At 37.7% G+C, this 18,975-nt stretch overlaps 1 protein-coding gene across 2 annotated transcripts in view; it reads left to right on the top strand.

The window, feature by feature from the left end:
• The window catches only part of SKAP1 (src kinase associated phosphoprotein 1), a 297,177-nt gene that overhangs the window by 42,843 nt on the left and 235,359 nt on the right, over positions 1-18,975 (top strand). For both annotated transcript variants that reach the window (XM_010594359.3, XM_064271181.1), the window contains exon 2: positions 6,735-6,840. In XM_010594359.3, coding sequence (XP_010592661.2) covers positions 6,735-6,840 — 106 coding nt within the window. The remainder of the gene's footprint in view (positions 1-6,734; positions 6,841-18,975) is intronic.

The following is an 18,975-nucleotide window of genomic DNA, read 5'->3' as shown; positions in this document are numbered from 1 at the left end:
ATATTTCTAGGTTTGTTTTGCTCGTATTTTATTTAGACTTTTTGTATCTATAATAACTTTAAACTGTGGTTTCTTTACGTGCTCTCTTTTTGAATTAGGGCTATTCTAGCTTTTAATAAATGATTTGAGAAACTTGCCTCTTTTTCTATGCTCTCGGATAGTTTATATAGAATGAGAATTATTACTTAAAAATTTGAACGATTTCATGCATAAAACTATCTGAACCTGAACAGTTTCGGCTGAACAGTTTCATTGATATAATTCGCATACCATGTAATTCACCCTTTTAAAGTGTACAACTCAATAGATTTTAGTATCTTCACAGAGTTAATGTAACTATCACCAGAGTCAGTTTTAGAACATTTTATTATGTAAAAGAAAATTCGAATTCCTTAGCCTTCCCTCTGCAACCACTAATCTCCTTTCTGTCTCTGTAACTTTGCCTGTTCTGGATCATGTAAATGGAACCATACAGTATGTAGTCTTTGGTATCTGTCTTCTTTTTACTTAGCATAATGATTTCAAGGTTCATCCATGTTGTAGCAAATCTCAGTATTTAATTTCTTTTAATTGCTGAATAATATTCCATTGTATGGATATACCACAGTTTATCCATTTATCAGTTGATAGATATTTGGGTTGTTTATTTTTTTGGCTATTAAGAATAATGCTGCTATGAATATTGGTATACAGGTTTTTGTTTGAATGCCTGTTTTCATTTCTCTTGGGTATATCTCTCGTAGTGGAATATCTGCCATATGGTAACTTTTCTGTTTAGCCTTTCGACTGCCAGATGGTTTTTCAAGGCAGCTGCACCATTTTACATTCCCACCAGCAATGAATGTATGAGGGATCCAATTACTCCACATCCTCGGAGCACTCATTGTTGTCTGTTTGATTGTAGCCATTCTAGTGGGTATGAAGTGGTATCTCCTTGTGGTTTTGATTTATATTTCCCTGAGGGTTAGTGATGTTGAACATCTTTTCATGTGCTTATTGGCTATTTGCATATCTTCTTTGGAGAAATGTCTATTCAAGTCCTTTGCCCATTCTTATACTTGAGTTATTTGCCCTTTTTATTATTGAGTTGAGTTTTTTACATATTCTATATACAAGCCTCTTATCAGCCATGTGATTTCCAAAAAATTTTTTCCATTCTGTGGGTTGTCTCTTCACTTTATTTATGGTATCCTTTGAAGCGCAAAGAGATTTTAATATTGATGATGTCCAACTCATCTATTTGTTCTTTTGTTGCTTGTGCTTTTAGTGTTATATCTGAAAAACCATTTGTCTAATTGAGGATCACAAGGATACATGCATATGTTTTCTGCTAAGAGTTTTATAGTTTAAACTCTTACATTTAGATCTTTGATCCATTTTTTTTTACTATGCTTTAAGCGAAAGTTTACAAATAAGTCAGTCTCTCATACAAAAATTTATATGCACCTTGCTTTATAATCCTAATTGCTCTCCCCCTAATGAGACAGCACACTCCTTCCCACCACTCTCTTTTCGTATCCATTTGGCCAGCTTCTGACCCCCTCTGCCCTCTCATCTCCCCTCCAGTCAGGAGGTGCCAACATAGTCTCAAGTGTCTACTTGATCCAAGAAGCTCATTCTTCACCAGTATCATTTTCTATCCCATTGTCCAGTCCAATCCCTGTCTGAAGAGTTGGCTTTGGGAATGATTCCTGTCTTGGGCTAACAGAAAGTCTGGGGACCATGACCACTGGGGTGCTTTTAGTCTCAGTCAGACCTTTAAGTCTAGTCTTTTTATGAGAATTTAGGGTCTGCATCCCACTGCTCTCCTGCTTCCTCAGGGGTTCTCTGTTGTGTTCCCTGTCAGGAAAGTCATCGGTTGTAGCCGGGCACCATCTAGTTCTTCTGGTCTCAGGCAGATGTAGCCTCTGGTTTATGTGGCCCTTTCTGTCTCTTGGGCTCATAATTACCTTGTGTCTTTGGTGTTCTTCATTCTCCTTTGGTCCAGGTGGGTTGAGAGCAATTGATGCATCTTAGATGACCGCTTGCTAGCATTTAAGACCCTAGAAGCCACTCTCCAAAGTGGGATGCAGAATGTTTTCTTAATAGAGAAACCATGGTCCCCAAAGCCCTGCCCCTGCTACGCTGGCCTTTGAAGCGTTCAGTTTATTCAGGAAACTTCTTTGCTTCTCGTTTGGTCCAGTTGTGCTGACCTCTCCTGTACTGTGTGTTGTCTTTCCCTTCACCTAAAATAGTTCTTATCTGTTACCTAATTAGTGTAAACCCCTCTCCCTCCCCCCTCCCTCCCCCATCTCGTAACACTCAAAGAATATTTTCTTCTCTGTTTGAACTATTTCTCGAGTTCTTCTAATAGTGGTCTTATACAATATTTGCCCTTTTGCAACTGACTAATTTCACTCAGCATTATGCCTTCCAGATTCCTCCATGTGATGAAATGTTTCACAGATTCATCACTGCTCTTTATCGATGAGTGGCATTCCATTGTGTGAATATACCATTATTTATTCATTGATCTGTTGATGGGCACCTTGGTTGCTTCCATTTTTTGCTATTTTAAATGGTGCTACAATGAACATGGGTGTGCGTATATCTGTTCATGTAAAGGCTCTTATTTCTCTAGGATATATACCAAGGCGTGGGACTGCTGGATTGTATGGTAGTTCTATTTCTAGCTTTTTAAGGAAGCGCCAAATCAATTTCCAAAGTGGTTGTACCATTTTACATTCCTACCAGCAGTGTACAAGTGTTCCAGTCTCTCCACAACCTCTCCAACATTTATTATTTTGTGTTTTTTGGATTAATGCTAGCCTTGTTGGAGTGAGATGGAATCTCATTGTAGTTTTTTTGTTTTTTAATTTTTATTGTGCTTTAAGTGAAAGTTTACAAATCAAGTCAGTCTCTCACACAAAACCCCATGTATACCTTGCTACACACTCCCAGTTACTCTCCCCCTACTGAGACAGCCCGCTCTCTCCCTCCACTCTCTCTTTTCGTGTCCATTCCTCCAGCTTCTAGCCCCCTCCACCCTCTCATCTCCCCTCCAGGCAGGAGATGCCAACATAGTCTCAAGTGTCCACCTGATCCAAGAAGCTCACTCCTCACCAGCATCCCTCTCCAACCCATTGTCCAGTCTAATCCATATCTGAAGAGTTGGCTTCAGGAATGGTTCCTGTCCTGGGCCAACAGAAGGTCTGGGGGCCATGACCACCGGGGTCCTTCTAGTCTCAGTCAGACCATTAAGTCTGGTCTTTTTATGAGAATTTGGGGTCTGCATCCCACTGCTCTCTTGCTCCCACAGGGGTTCTCTGTTGTGTTCCCTGTCAGGGCAGTCATCGGTTGTAGCCGGGCACCATCTAGTTCTTCTGGTCTCAGGATGATGTAGTTTCTGGTTCATGTGGCCCTCTCTGTCTCCTGGGCTCGTAATCGCCTTGTGTCCTTGGTGTTGTTCATTCTCCCTTGATCCAGGTGGGTTGAGACCGATTGATGCATCTTAGATGGCCGCTTGCTAGCGTTTAAGACCCCAGACGCCCCTCTCCAAAGTGGGATGCAGAATGTTTTCTTAATAGATTTTATTATGCCAATTGACTTAGATGTCCTCTGAAACCATGGTCCCCAGACCCCTGCCCCTGCTACGCTGGCCTTCGAAGCATTCAGTTTATTCAGGAAGCTTCTTTGCTTTTGGTTTAGTCCTCTCATTGTAGTTTTGATTTGCATTTCTCTAAAGGCTAATGATCGTGAGCATTTCCTCATGTATCTGTTAGCTACCTGAATGTCTTCTTTAGTGAAGTGCCTGTTTATATCTTTTGTCCATTTTTTAATTGGGCTATTTGTCTTTTTGTAGTTGAGTTTTTGCAGTATCATGTAGATTTTAGAGCTCAGGTGCTGATCGGAAATGTCATAGCTAAAAACTTTTTCCCAGTCTGTAGGTAATCTTTTCTTTTTACTCTTTTGGTGAAGTCTTTGGATGAGCATAGGTGTTTGATTTTTAGGAGCTCCCGGTTATCTAGTTTCTCTTCTGCATTGTTAGTAATGTTTTGTATACTGTTTATGCCGTGTATTAGGGCTCCGAACATTGTCCCTATTTTTTCTTCCGTGATCTTTTTTGTTTTAGATTTTATATTTTGGTTTTTGATGAATTTTGAGTTAGTTTTTGTGCTTGATGTGAGGTATGGGTCTTGTTTCATTTTTTTGCAGATGGATATCCAGTTATGCCAGCACCATTTGTTAAAAAGACTGTCTGGTCCCCATTTAACTGACTTTGGGCCTTCGTCAAATATCAGCTGCTGATATGTGGATGGATTTATGTCTGGATTCTCAATTCTCTTCCATTGGTCTGATCCATTTTTTTGTTAATTCTTATATATAGTATGAGATGGGAGTCCAGTTTCATTCTTTTCATGCAGATATCCAGTTGTCCCAGCGCCTTTGTTGAAAAGACTACTCTTTCCCCATTGAATTGTCTCAGTACCCTTGTCAAAAATTAATTCACCATAAATATGAAGGTTTATTTTTAGATTCTCCGTTTTATCCCTTTGATCTATACATCTATACTTATGCCAGTATGTCAGTGTCTTTATTGGTGTAGTAAGTTTTGAAATTAGGAAGTGCTAAGTCTTCCAACTTTATCCTTTTTTCTAAGTTTGTTTTAGATATCCTAGGTTACTTGAATTTCCAGATGAAATTTGGAATCAGCTTACCAATTTCTGCAGAAAAGTTAACTGGGATTTTTATAAGGATTACACTGAATGTGTAGATCAGTTTGGGGAGTATTGCCATCTTAATAATATTAAGCATTTTGAACCATGAACATGGGATGTCTTTCCATTTATTTAGATATTTTTTAATTTCTCTCAGCAATGGTTTATAGTTTTCAGAATATAAATTTTACATTTATCCTTGTTCCTAAATACTTAATTATTTTTATGCTCTTTTAAATGAAATTGTTTTCTTAATTTCATTTTTGGTTTGTTTGTTGCTGCTGAATAGAAATACAATTGATTTTTGTATATTGATCTTGTACCTGCAAACTTACTGAGCTTGTTTATTAGTTCTGATAGTTTTTTTTTTTTTTTTGAGTGAATTCTTTAGAGTTCTCTATATGAAAGTTTAAGGAGCAATGGTTAAGCACTCGGCTGCTAACCAAAAGGTCAGGGGTTTGAACCCACCAGCTGCTCCGTGGGAGAAAGATGTGGCAGTCTGCTTCTGTGAAGATTGCAGCCTTGGAAACCCTACGGAACAGTTCTGCTTTGTCTGATAGGGTCGCTGTGAGTCGGAGTCGACTTGACATCAGCAAGTTTGGGTGGGTTTTATGTGTAAGATTATGCCACCTGCAAATAGAGATAATTTTACTTCTTCTTTTCCAACATGAATGCCTTTTATTTCATTTTCTTGTCTAATTTCCCTGGCTAGCACCACCAGTACATTGTTCAGTATAAGTGGCAAGTAGACATCTTTGTCTTGTTCTTGATCTTAGCAGGAAAACATTCAGTCTTTCACTGTTAAGTATGATGTTAGCTGTTGGTTTTTTATAAATGTCCTTTATCAGGTTGAGGAAGTTCCCTTGTATTCCTAGTTTATAGAGTGTTTTTATCATGAAGGGGTGTTGAACTTTGTCAAAAGCATTTTTCTAAGTCTATTGAGATGATCCTGTAGTTTTTGTCCTTTATTCTGCTAATATGGCATGTTATTTTTGCCTTTTAATTCAGCTTCCCATTTCCCCATTCTTTAGTACTCAGAGGACCCTAGAGAAACCTATTAAATGATGTATGGAATAGATGTGATGCAGGGCTTTGAAGCTGACAGTAGTCCTCTGTGAAATTCTCAATTTCTAGAACTTTCTACCTCATCAAAATTCCTGGTGATGGCTCTCTAGAATTTTTGTTTGGTGTTGAATGATGTGAACATAAAACAAATTTTTAGGTCTGCTTCTGTAACCCAACCGTACAAATTCATAACATTATTTTGATGGTATATATGATACAGTTCTGTATTACTGGCACAGTGTTTGGAAGTGAAAAATTTAAACTCTTATTTATATGCTTTTTAGAGACGATAATCCTTTTTATGCAGACTAAAGTACATAGCTAGTATTTCTGGCAGTTATAATAATTACAAGTGTATTTTGTTTTTGAAAATTTGTAGATGTCCAATTTTTCTTCAGCATAACATTGATTTGTTTCATATTATATATTTTAAGCATGTCCCTATTTTATAATGTATGCTCACATTAATTGCAGTTTCCTTCTCTTGGATACATTTTTCTTTTCCATGTGGGTTCCTTCACTTGGTTGCATTGTCATTTTCATTGATGATGTATCTGCTAATTAATTTCTCTTGTTTGAATGCCTGCCCTTTTTGTTCTTGATTCTGTAGTTCAACCCTATTTTTTATTTCAGCTGTATTTATTGGTATTTCTTTCTAGCTTTTATTGGCCTGTGACCTTCTGTGACTGGTTTGTAATATTTACATGTTTATAAAATTGATAGTCCATCCTCTGCCATCAGTAGTAACTCACATTTAAATGTTTCTTTAAAATTGCTTAGAAAACAGTTATTTCTTGTGGTTAATATATGCTCTAGCTTTCTAAACCCATAGCAAGGTCTTGGATTATCAGAGTGTGTCACTTATAGGTATGTATCAGGTTTTTAAAAGAGAAAAAATACCTATTAATCCTTCAGATTTTTTTCTTTTTCCCTTAGCTTCTTTTATGTTGACCAACTTTCCTTTTATTTTAGATGCTGAAGAGTTCCTGTTGGAAGGTTTGCGGAATGAGAACCTCAGTGCTAGTGCAAGAGATCACAGAGAACATATTCTGCGGGGCTTTCAGCAAATCAAAGCCAGGTTTGTATAAACTGGTTCCATTATTCTTCTTCATATGCTTTAAAACAACTTATAATCAGTGAAACCTATTTTAATATTGTATAAATTAACCAAGTAAGACATACATGTCATAGTTCTTTATATTTGGTAGAAGCTTAGGTTTACTGAATTAATTGGAGGCAAGCATAGTGTAGTTAGTTTATCAAAATAAAGATATTTTAAGTTTCCGGGATAAACTGAATGCTTCAAAGGTCAGCGGAGCAAGGGAGGGGGTTTGGGGACCATGGTTTAAGGGGACTTCTAAGTCAATGGGCAAAATAATTCTATTATGAAAACATTCTGCATCCCGCTTTGAAATGTGGCGTCTGGGGTCTTAAATGCTAACAAGCGGCCATCTAAGATGCATCAATTGGTCTCAACCCACCTGAATCAAAGGAGAATGAAGAACACCAAGGTCACACGATAACTATGAGCCCAAGAGACAGAAAGGGCCACATGAACCAGAGACCTACATCATCCTGAGACTAGAAGAACTAGTTGGTGCCTGGCCACAACCAATGACTGCCCTGACAGGGAGCACAACAGAGAACCCCTGAGGGAGCAGGAGATCAGTGGGATGCAGACCCCAAATTCTCATAAAAAGACCACACTTAATGGTCTGACTGAGACTAGAGGAATGCCGGCGGTCATGGTCCCCACACCTTTTGTTGGCCCAGGACAGGAACCATTCCCGAAGACAACTCATCAGACATGAAAGGGACTGGACAGTGAGTAGGAGAGAGATGCTGATGAAGAGTGAGCTACTTGTATCAGGTGGACACTTGAGACTGTGTTGGCATCTCCTGTCTGGAGGGGGGATGGGAGGATAGAGAGAGTTGGAAGCTGGCAAAAAGGTCACGAAAGGAGAGACTGGAAGGGCTGACTCATTAGGGGGAGAGCGAGTGGGAGTACGGAGTAAGGTGTATATAAACTTATATGTGACAGTTTGACTTGATTTGTAAATGTTCACTTGAAGCTCAATAAAAGTTAATAAAAAAAAATAAAGATATTTTGATAAGTATGTATCTTAAGATAATTACTTTGTTTTTAGCCTTGGATTTTTATGTTGGCATTAGCTGAATACCTTTGTATTGTACTAAAAAATGGTGAAAGCTAAACATTTACATTTGTTCAAATTACTAAAGAGAAGGTGTTAGTAGTATGAGATAATCATTTTTTGTTAGGATTTTTGGTCCTGATTTTATTTCTACATCTCCTTCCCTAATAGAAAACTTAAACCAAACTCATCCAGTTGAGTCTTTGACCATATTGGAATGTTTTATTTTTAGACTAGGGGGGAGTATCATGTGCATTAAGTTGTTTTTTTTTTTAATAAGAAGCCCTGACCTAGTTTGTACATTTTAGAATGTAAGCATCTGATAGGTGCGTACACTTGCTTGGGGGAGAAAGAAATAAAAATCTTACTTCACAACAAATTTCCCGATTACTTCTTGCTTGAAATGTGGTAGCTGAATGAGATTCAGGGATAAGTGAGTGTTACTTTAACCTTTTCTCACCTGGCAGCCATGTGGTTCAGAGTGTTTGAACTGAGCGCTTTTAGAAAAGGAAGAGCACCTGCAGGGTTATGACTGGGATTTAATTTGCGTGGCTGACTGTTCTTAGCATCTACTTTAAAAACATCATTGAAGCACCTTAGAAGCTTGGGATTTTATCCTTTGGAAGGGCACAGCCAGAATTTATTCCCTCCAGGAATGTCAGAGACCCTCGCAAGATGCCCTGCTGGATCTTAATCGATCCTTCCTGCTTGCTAATTAAGCATCACTTTTAGTCAGCAACTGGGGACTGTGTAATTATCAGCCTGGGTTGCCCTGAATAATTGAAACCAACAGAACGCAGAATATAGGGACTTTCAGCAAAAATGGGAGTATCTTTAATTTTTGGTAGGCTGGAAGAGTGTTTAAAACACATTTCTCCATAATATGTTACTTTGTTAGTAGGTAAGTTTAGGCTTACTCTGTACCTAAAGGCTTAGTTATTAACTTACAGAATTTTTTATTTTCACAAGTTTTGTCTTTGCATGACAGGATTATTATAAGGATGGCATGAGGAATCAAGGTGGAATCTATTTTAGATTGTGTTATAGGGAGAGGCTACCCTAAATATAATTGTGTATATATGGTGGTGTTATTTGGTATAATTGTTTCTGGGATAAGGAATGCAAAAAACTTGTACTGCATTTGTAGGGACAAATAAACAGTTCCCATATTTGTACCACAGCAGTAGGAAAGGGCTAAATTTTAATCTTAAACTGGTAATAAAAGGAGAATTTATGGTAACTCTTTACCGTCAGTTTCATATCCTTCTTAGTCCTCTCTTTGAATGCACACATAGACACACACGAATACTTTGAAGCTGTATTTTTTTATGGTACAGAGGGTTCCTCATTCTCAAAGAACTTGCTGTGTGGTTTGTGAGGTAGACATTCAGGAAATCATCAGCAAGAGGTTTAGGAAACATCTGCCTTGTTGATGGAAGCTTTCTGTTCATTGATTTGTTGCAAGAAAGATGACACTTTATTTAGAATTTCATAATTATCAGATCACTGAGGAAATGAGCAGCCAGAAATTAGATACTATACAAGAAAATGGAAAAATGAGACTTTCCTTTGGCAAACTGTTTGAAATTGCCTTATATCCCCCATTCAATCATCATGCCACTAATGTAAACTTTCTTTTACAGAACCCCCGTCTTTAGCCATATTACCTCCATAGCCCCGTTTATGGCTGGTCAGCATTATGCACTTGGGTTTATATGTATTGGTACTGATTGGTTTGAAAGTACTGAAAGCTTGCAAAATGCCAGCCACATTTACCTTTGTTACGTGGCAGTTGTATCTCCCCTAAAAAGCTGGAGATGAAAACAAACTCGGTAGGCATCAAATCTGAGAGTATATAGCAAACTGCCAAGTAACATGAAAAAAATTATTGAAAGTGATTAAAATTTTTTATCTTTAGTCATATTAAAGCAATAGTATTTTAGGTTTTTGGTAGATTTTTTTGGATAGGAACCTATCTAAAACTTTAATTTCACTCTTCAGTGCTTATTTGGAAGGTTAGTAAGAAACCTTTAGCGGGATGATCTGGGAAAGCCACTAGATAAATAAAAATACTATTTTTTGGTGGGGGGGTATGATTTCCCACTTCTATCTTTACTGTTTTCCTGCTTTCATTCTTCCATAATGTTGAGCTGCTCGAGAGTGAAAAGGGTGGAGAGAAGTAAAAATAGCACTGTCTCTGATTCTTGGTAAGCTATAGGAGCTTGGCCCTAATATTTATGGCTGGCTCAGAATGTAAGTTAAAGCATCTGACTCCATCATAGTGGTTACAGTGCGCTATTTGCCACCTTTCTCTTGTGTAGAGTGACTGACCACAGGAGATGATCGTTGTGTCGAGTCATAGGTGTCCTCCAAGTGCTCATCTGTTTTTCAGTCCAAGTAGCTTAGGTATTCTCTCTCTTCCTAGACGTCAGAACAAAAACTAAAGTCTTACCTGTATTTGCATGTAATTTTTTGCCTTGAAAATGTTATCAGTGAAGGGTAATGCTTTCCATGTAAGACAAAACTGATGGCAATTTCTGTGATTCCAAGGAAACGAAGCCCTGTTGCGAGTATTTTGATGTTCTGAGCTGTGATTTTCATTGCTGTTCTTCAAACTGCCTTCTCATTTAAACCTAAGAACTAAAGTCTTTCACATTCCAAGTCCAAGTTTTCATTCATCTCCTTAGAGAATGGTTAGGATGAAAGCCAGGCAAAGGCTCCTCCTGCTTTATTACGGTGGTCACTGCAGGATTAGCATCAGATGTTAGACACCTGGAATGAGGCAGACATGATCTACACTCAGAAGCTTGATGTCATTCTTATGCATTTGGAGAGACGGTAGAGCATTTCTTAAATGTTTGATTCAGTGGAGGCCATCTGACAGCAAGAATACTTTGAGAGTGGGGGAAGGGATGAAGAAAATAGAATATTTTTATTTTTGTGGTAGGGATAAATTCTCTCTTGATGGCCCTTTTTGGGACAACTAGTCATTTATTCTCACTGTTGGAAGTGAAGGCCAGAGCCAATGGAAACAAACTTGGAGTATTGTTTCCTTCTTTGAAACTTAATAATGCTAAAGGAGTTCCAAGAAGAGACAGGTAGATTTATAGCATACTGAAATAGAAAGAAATAAAGAAATAACTTTATGCAAAGGGTTATGGCATAAAACCCACAAAACCCAGGACATTTAAAGTACAGGTGAAATAGTATCTTGAACATGTCTCATTGTGGGTGGCTAGTGTATGGCCCTGTGTGAAACATGATACGCTAGTACAAACCTCTTAAAAATAATTCAGGCTTTCTTTGGGAACTTCACGTTTTTCTCTTCAGTTTAACATTGCTTCAGTTTTAAAACAGGATTTAGCTGAAGACTAGATAATTCCGAAGTCTTTGTATTATAGGCAGAAAGACAAGTTAGTTTAATAAAACTCTTCAGAGAAAAAGTTTAAAGTAGTGTACTATAAATATCACTACCATTAATTACATAAAGAGTTTTTTTCCCTTAAGTGTTGGTTATTGAGCTTAAAACCCCCAAAACAAAACATATTCAAATGAAGTAGGCTTATTAAGTGAACTAAAGTGTAATTGTGCTTGGATGCTAACCTCAAGTTTGGCAGTTCAAAGCCACCCAGAGACGCTTCAGAAGAGATTTGCTTCCGTAAAGAACACAGCTGAGAAAACTGTATGGAGCACTTCTGCTCTGTAACCCGTGGGATTGCCATGAGTTGAAATTAACTCAGTGGCAAGGAGTTTGTTTTTTGTTGTTTTTTTAAAATGTATAATGTGCTTTTAGTACATTTGTGTTACAAGTTTTGAGATTTGCTCTTGATACCTTTTTCTGTGGTTTAATTTTGCTACTTATACTGGAGCTTTATTGTCAACTCAGAAGAAAGAATAGGAGGTACTTGTACAGTCCATCTAAGCTTAAAGACTCTGAAAAGACAGCAATGGTTGGACCACATCTTGAAGATTAATACTTCATTTCTTGATTCTCAGTCCTATCTCTCCCTCCCATCCTTAAAAGGAAGGAAGAAAACAAAAACCTACAACTTCAGTGTTATCTCTCAACTGATCAGTTATATGCCAGATACCTATATGGGTTTTCTTTTATTCAGTTAATATATATTGAGATTGCACAATTGTGTTAAAGATTTTTGAAATCTCCTTAGCTGGTCATTAGGTGTTATTGCTCCTTTAGTCTAAAATGTTCTATAGGTGAGATTGATAAAATATTAACCGCTGTTGGTCTCTTGACTTAACTTTTAAGACCTGGAAAGGAAGGTGATCTTCTTATGTGTTCCTTCATGGCAAGTTCTCTGTTCTAAGCAGACTTTAAATGTATAACTCACCTTTTGATTTTATGATGGTGATTATTTTCCTTCTTCTTTCACTTGTGAGAGTATCTTGGATTTGGTAGCAACTCCAAGATTAAACAGACCCTTTTTTCCCTTTTGCACTGGGGCATTGTGGTAGTATTAGTGGACAGAAGTTTCTCCTGCTAAGTGTCTCATAAAATGAACATTATATATCAGTAACTCTGAAACGCAGCAATATTTTCGTATTTCTCATGCTAAGCAATGAGTATAGTTTTTTTTTTAAATCTTGGATGAATACATTTGCTCCTTTCAAAACTTTTTATTAAAAACATAGAAAAGCTTCTCAATAATTTTTAATGTAATAACCAGTATAGTCCTTGGTGATTCAGAATAAATGGCTAATAATAAAAGTGCGTTTATGATATTTTAATTTTATGTCTTTAAAATTTTAGATTAAAGCTCAAGAAAGTGCAATTTTAAGAGAGTTTTTGGATCACTAGCACAACGAGGCCATATGTAATTCTTTCTAGGACTGAGCTCCTTAAACAGAACTGTATGTTCTGTCAAGAGTAAAAAGGAATTTTGACATGTGACCAGTAGTTAGGCAGGTAGCCGAACCCGCGCCCTGCTGGTTGGACTCCCCCATTGGGTTGTCTTTAATAAGCTGAGCACTGTTCTCCAGCCGTTTAGTTAGGTTGCTGAAATTTGCTTTATTTCTAATGGAATTTAACCCAGCATTAGCACTTGGGCACATTCCTGTTATCTGCTCAATATGGATTCTTCTTAGAAAGTCTCAGAAAACCGTTGGTGTCCATTTTTTAATATATGAAGCTTTTCTTTTTGTCTGTAAATGGAGGCTTTTAATTCATGCGTTGTGTAAAAAGGATCATTCATATGAAATTACTGTCTTCCTTTTACCACCGTTTGCACTGGCCTTGATTTTAGTCTCATTTGATATGGAGCTAGTCTTTTGTCTCTGCTGTATTATTTTCTCTGCTTGTAGGAAGCCAAAGAAAAAATGCCTCTCTGCATTCATCTATTTGTGGATTTCCAGGAACTTTGTGGCTTGGGGCCTTCCTGATTGTGGTTTTCTCTGATTTACATGTTTTCTCTTGCTTCTAATACAGTCCCATTCTGTATCCACTTTCTGTGATGAAGTGAAACTGGAGCAAATGGGAAGGAAATGGGCTGGATCAGCTGTCAGGAACTATACTCTTTGTTCTGATGCTGTTTCCCTAACACTTTCTATATGTATTGCTCTTTGTATATAATTTCCACAACAATTGAAGATTCTTCTATTGGTGATCTTATGTTTTCTTTCTAGGTCACCTCCCCAAAATCTTGTTTGGAATTAAATTTTTTACAAATGTTGCAAAAATGCAAACAATGCCTACTAAACCTTAAAATCTCTATTTGATTTCTTTCATGATGTCACTATGAAATTTTCTTTTTAATTTGGAAAATGATTCAGGAAATTTCATTTCCTTGGGATTTTATTTTATCTCATGATTTTGTCGAAAATGAGTTGGGCCTAAAGTGGGCTTTTATAATCACTCCGTGTGAATCATTTCTTCTTTAGAAGCTGAATCTTCTCTCCTACTGTGTAGCCTCATCTAGTCTCCCCGAAGTGCAGTGCTAGCAGGGTTGATAATGAAATGTGGGCCTGCTTATTACTCTCAGCAAAGGGTTCAGAGAAGATGGGAAAAGAAAAAAAAAAAAAAAAATCAATCCCACAGGAACTTTCTGAGTGCAAGATATCCGTATTTAACCCCGTGTATTTAAAATGGAAATGAGATATCTCAGGGTTTTGGCTTTTGATTTATACAAGATGTCATCACCTCCTTTGCAACGGGAATATTTTACAGACCAACTGCTGACCTGTTTGGGAAGATCTCAGCCTATTGCCTCAGGTCTGATGTAGTTTCTTCATATTTCTTTCAGATCTCTCAGCAGTGCTTTGCAGTAGCTTTGATTCTTCAGGCTTCAAAGGGTGCCCCTTTCAGGGCCAATCTTCTGAAAGGAAAAAAAAAAAAAAATCAGCATAGGGGAACCAACAGCTCATAAGAAAAGGAACAGCCGTCCCAGTGGCAGCTCTTACTGTAGTCAGACAATTAAGAGGGAATTTACAAACCAGCACTACCAACGTTTTGCAAAGCCAGGAAAATCCCAATTTGGTGCTAGTGCTTTGTTGTTACAAAATCCCCACTTGGAGTGACCTGGTCTTAAATACTGCAGCCTCGTAATTGTTTTTGTCATAGATAAAGCATGGTTTATATAAAATGCATAATAATTAAATGCTCAAATTCAGGCTCCCTCCTGAGTTTGTGAGCCTTGTTAAGGTTCTCATTATAATTTACAGAAACTTTATGCCCACATAATCTCTAATTAGCTATTTCTCTAAGTTATATCAGTGAGTGAATCTCATTTGTAAATTCTGTCATAACCACAAGGCCCATTTTACAGTTTGGCAGTTGAAACTGTCTACCATGTCTAAGGAGCCCTGGTGGCACAGTGGTTCAGAGCTCAGCTGCTAATCACAAAAGGTCACAGTTCAAATCTACCAGCCGCTCCTTGGAAACTCTGTGAGGCAGTTTTACTTTGTCCTATAAGGTCGCTATGAGTCAGAATCGACTAGAAAGCAGTGGGTTTGGTTTGGTTTGGTTTTTACCGTGTCTGAAAGTTACCTTTGTTTCTTCATTGATGAGAGAACTGATATATAGAAAAATGACTCAAAAAATCAAACTGTAGGAGGTGGATTTATATGGCTGTTCTTTTAACTTTTCTGCATGTTTGAAATTTTTCGTAATTTCATGTTACAAAAATCAAGATCACTGGTTTGACTTTATATTTTAGAAAATGTAGACTTCACCCTGGTTTCAGAAAACCATAGACTACCTCGATTTGGGAACATAATAATACATATTTGTAATTTTTTAGGATGGGAATCTTCGAGGAGTAACCTTGCTATTTTGTATGACGGTAAACTAGGGGATAATCCTTCAGTTTGTTGTTTCTGACATAACTAAGAGGAAATATCCAACTTTTATACTTCTTTAAAACTTCTAGGCCAGCAATTATTGAAAGCTGAAATTCAATTCAAACATTCTGCCCAGGGGATCCTGAAATTTTTGATTTTTTTTTTTTTTTTAAGGAAAGGCAATTTCTGACTTTTCTCATAAATTTGATAAAAGGAAAGCTAATATGAGATTGGTAGTCCGGTAGGAAATGGAACTCAATTTTACATTTTTTAAATCATTTTATGGTATTAAAAATGACAGGGGTTAGAAACAAAGCTCTTATTCTTTTATTGAACTAGAATTGAAAGTGGCAGAAAATCATTTTGGCCCTAGTGCAGTAAATGTTATCACTAAAACATGTTCAGGGAATATTAGGACAGTCTCTCAAGCACCAGAGACAAAAGTTCACAAAACAAGAACTGATTTCTCTGTCCTTATCTTGAAGTTATTAGATGTACAGGAGATGAAAGTATCTTAGCTCTAAGAGGACAGGGGATGGAGTATATACTGAAAATGGTAATGTCTCCATTCTGGAGAGAGGAGAAATAGAGAGAGACTGTGGTGGAATGGGTATCTCAGCAGTGACAGCCATGGTGGAGGGAGTTCAGAGGGACAGGAGAGTAAGCACCTGAAGCAGTCCCAGGACTGCGAGATCCAGGGTCAGAGAAAATTATAGTTGTGTAATTTTGTGAACTGATGATGAAAATGGTAAGAAAGCAAGTGATACTATGTACTAAAAGAAGACCTTCTTGGAGATTTTATTTAATAGAGAGTTTGAACTGGAGCTGTCAGCAGCTACTTTATTTTGAGAATCTGCTAGGAGAGAAATTTTAAGTCCATTTGGGAAAAACCAATCATTTTTTGAGTGTGCATTGTGATTATTCTTCAGAATTTTGTGTAAATGGGGCAGGTTGGTAGGCATATGTTTGCTGATCCTAAAATGATTAAAATTCAGAATAAGTAAGACTCTTGTGAAATTGGGTTTTCAGGTTCCAGCCAGTGTTCTATACTGCCATATGGCATAACTAGAATTAATTGCTGTTCCTAGTCTCTTATTCTTTTACTGAATATTTAGGTGCTTTGTTTGAAATATTAGAGGTTCCACAGAAGTATTTAATCACATGAGATAAATGTTTGACATATTCATGAAAGCAGTGTGTGTAGCTAGTAGTAGCTCAGAGGAAAAACTCCTGGTGATGATTTCTAGCCCCCCTCCTTTTTTTTATTAGACAGGGATTGGACCAGACTATTAAGATAGAAAATGGTGCCGGTGAGGAGTGGGCTTCTTGGATCAAGTACACACATGAGACTGTGTGGGCAGCTCCTGTCTGGAGGGGAGAGGAGAGGGCAGAGGGGGACAGAAGCTGGCTGAATGGACACGGAAATACAGGGTGGAGAGAAGGAGTGTGCTGTCTCATTAGGGGGAGAGCAACTAGGAGTACATAGCAAGGTGTATATAAATTTTTTAATGAGAGACTGACTTAACTGGTAAACTTTCACTTAAAGTACGATAAATTTTTTTTTTAAAGTGAATGAGAGGATCAGCAAGGAAAGAAGATTCTCAGGACTTCTGTATATCAGTGTAAAGAGAAAAGGTAAAGCAAGGAATCTTTTTTTGCTAGAGTTTTAAGCTCCTTGATACTGAAAGTATGTCCATGGACCAACGATATCAGCATCATCTGGAAACTTTTTAGAAATGCAGAATGTCAGGCTGTATTGAATGAGATCCACTCAGTCAGAACTGGAACCCCTGGGTGGCACAAATGGTTAAGTGCTTGACTACTAGCCGAAAGGTTGGTAGTTCGAATCTACCGAGAGGTGGACTGAGCTAGAAATTTGCTTCCAAAAGGTCACAGCCTTGAAAACCCTATGGAGCAGCTCTACTGTGCACACATAGAGTCGCCAGGGGTCAGAGTCAACAACAGCAATTAGAATCTGCATTTTAATAAGATCCCGAAGTTATTTATACATTAACATTTCAGAAGCACTGCTCTAACGCACCAAATAGTTTTAAGTTCACTTTAAATTCAGTTTCCCAGAATACATATTTCTAGATATTATAAATTCCCTAAAGGCACGGATGGTGTTACTTTTTTTTTTTTTTTTTAAATGGTTTAGCATGATGCAGCCATGTGATATGAGCTCAATAATGTGAGTCAAGTGGGGGAAAATGTTATAGTTGTGTTCTAGGTCCCAGGCTAAACCTTACAGCAGGAGGCAGGATGATTTCTTTTTACTGAGTGTTGGGGGATACAGAGCCATTTGTAAAGATCTCTTCAAATGTCTTCTATAATAACATTTCTTTAACATTCTAATTGGAGCGCTGATAAAAGATTACAATACTGCTGACCATGTATTGGAGTTGTTGGAGCATGGATGTCAGTCATTCCAGCCATCCTTGTTACCCGTCACCAGTCCTTGGTCATCCATTCATCCCCACTCAGTTCTGTACTTCCTTGTCTTTACCATCTCTCACTTTCCCGATCACTTTTCTTCTGACATTTCCACCAGTGTTCCCTATAACCCATTTCCTGTTATGATCAAACTCCACTGTATTCTCAACCTTTTTTCTCCATCTGTTGTCTTAACTCAAACCGGGCTGTCTAGCAGGTCATTGTTTTGCTTCCAGTCATCTTAAATAGAATTTGCTTATTATCCAGAAGTGCTGTTGGCATTCTTCAAGTTCCTTGGTGTCACTACTAGGCCCTTATAATTCCATCTTGTTCAAAACTTCTTTACATGGCTTTACAATTCTGTTTCTCAGTTGTGTTTTGAGCTCAGACTCCCTGTTCACACTATTTGAGGATTGCAGCATTGACTCACAGTTGTCCTCTTCACTCCACACTTGCAACTGCCCCTCAGAGATCCCTTTTCTTAAATTTCAGCTATTCTCTCTCAATTACATCTCTTCATTTATCATATAAATATACTCAAGTCTCTCCTAATATAAAGAAAACCACTATGCCCTACGCAATGGTTTCCTCTCTAGCTACTGTCTTGTATCTCTTCTTCTATAGACAAGCTTCTTGAAATAGAAGCCTAGTCTAACTATTTCTGGTTTCCCATTGCCTGGTCACTCCCTAGTCACTCTTTAGTCCCCTATAATCTAGAGTCTGCTCCTATCAAGTGATTCTTGTTTAAGTACCAGTGACTCTCTAATTGCTATATCCAGGTGACACTGTCTAGTCCTTGTCTTATTTGATCTTTCTGCAGTATGTGACACTGTTGATCACTTTTTCTCAAAAATTAAAAAAACTCTCCCTCCCTTATTTCCTATGATAATGGTCTCTCTTGGTTTTCTTTCTTCCTTGCATTTATGTTCTTTTTTAGACTACTGCTTCTGTCCTGTCCTCTTCAGTATTGTCCTTAGGCTTGTCTCTTTCTGCACCACATTCTTCATAGATTTGCATATATGTCTGTAGTTCCACAACCTCCCCTGTGCATAGATGACTTCCAATTCTATATACAACTCAGTAGCAGTTCTCTCTCAAAGCACCAGACAGCATCTTGGAAAGCTCCTTCTGAGTAGCTCATAGATACCTCAAACTTCACAAAGCTTAGGCAGACCTCACTAGAGGCCTACTTGACAGCCACCCTCTGTTCTTCTTTGCCAACAAAACCCCACCAGCCCAGGGATGAATCATGGTTGCAAAGCCATTTGCTTTGCCAATGTTTGATCTAGGATGATGTTGTTGTGTGCTATTGAGTTGATTCTGACTCATAGTGA

The sequence above is a fragment of the Loxodonta africana genome, chromosome 18 (assembly GCF_030014295.1).
Source record: "Loxodonta africana isolate mLoxAfr1 chromosome 18, mLoxAfr1.hap2, whole genome shotgun sequence".
Classification (NCBI taxonomy): Eukaryota; Metazoa; Chordata; class Mammalia; order Proboscidea; family Elephantidae; genus Loxodonta; species Loxodonta africana.
This window is presented reverse-complemented; position numbering and strand designations above follow the sequence as displayed.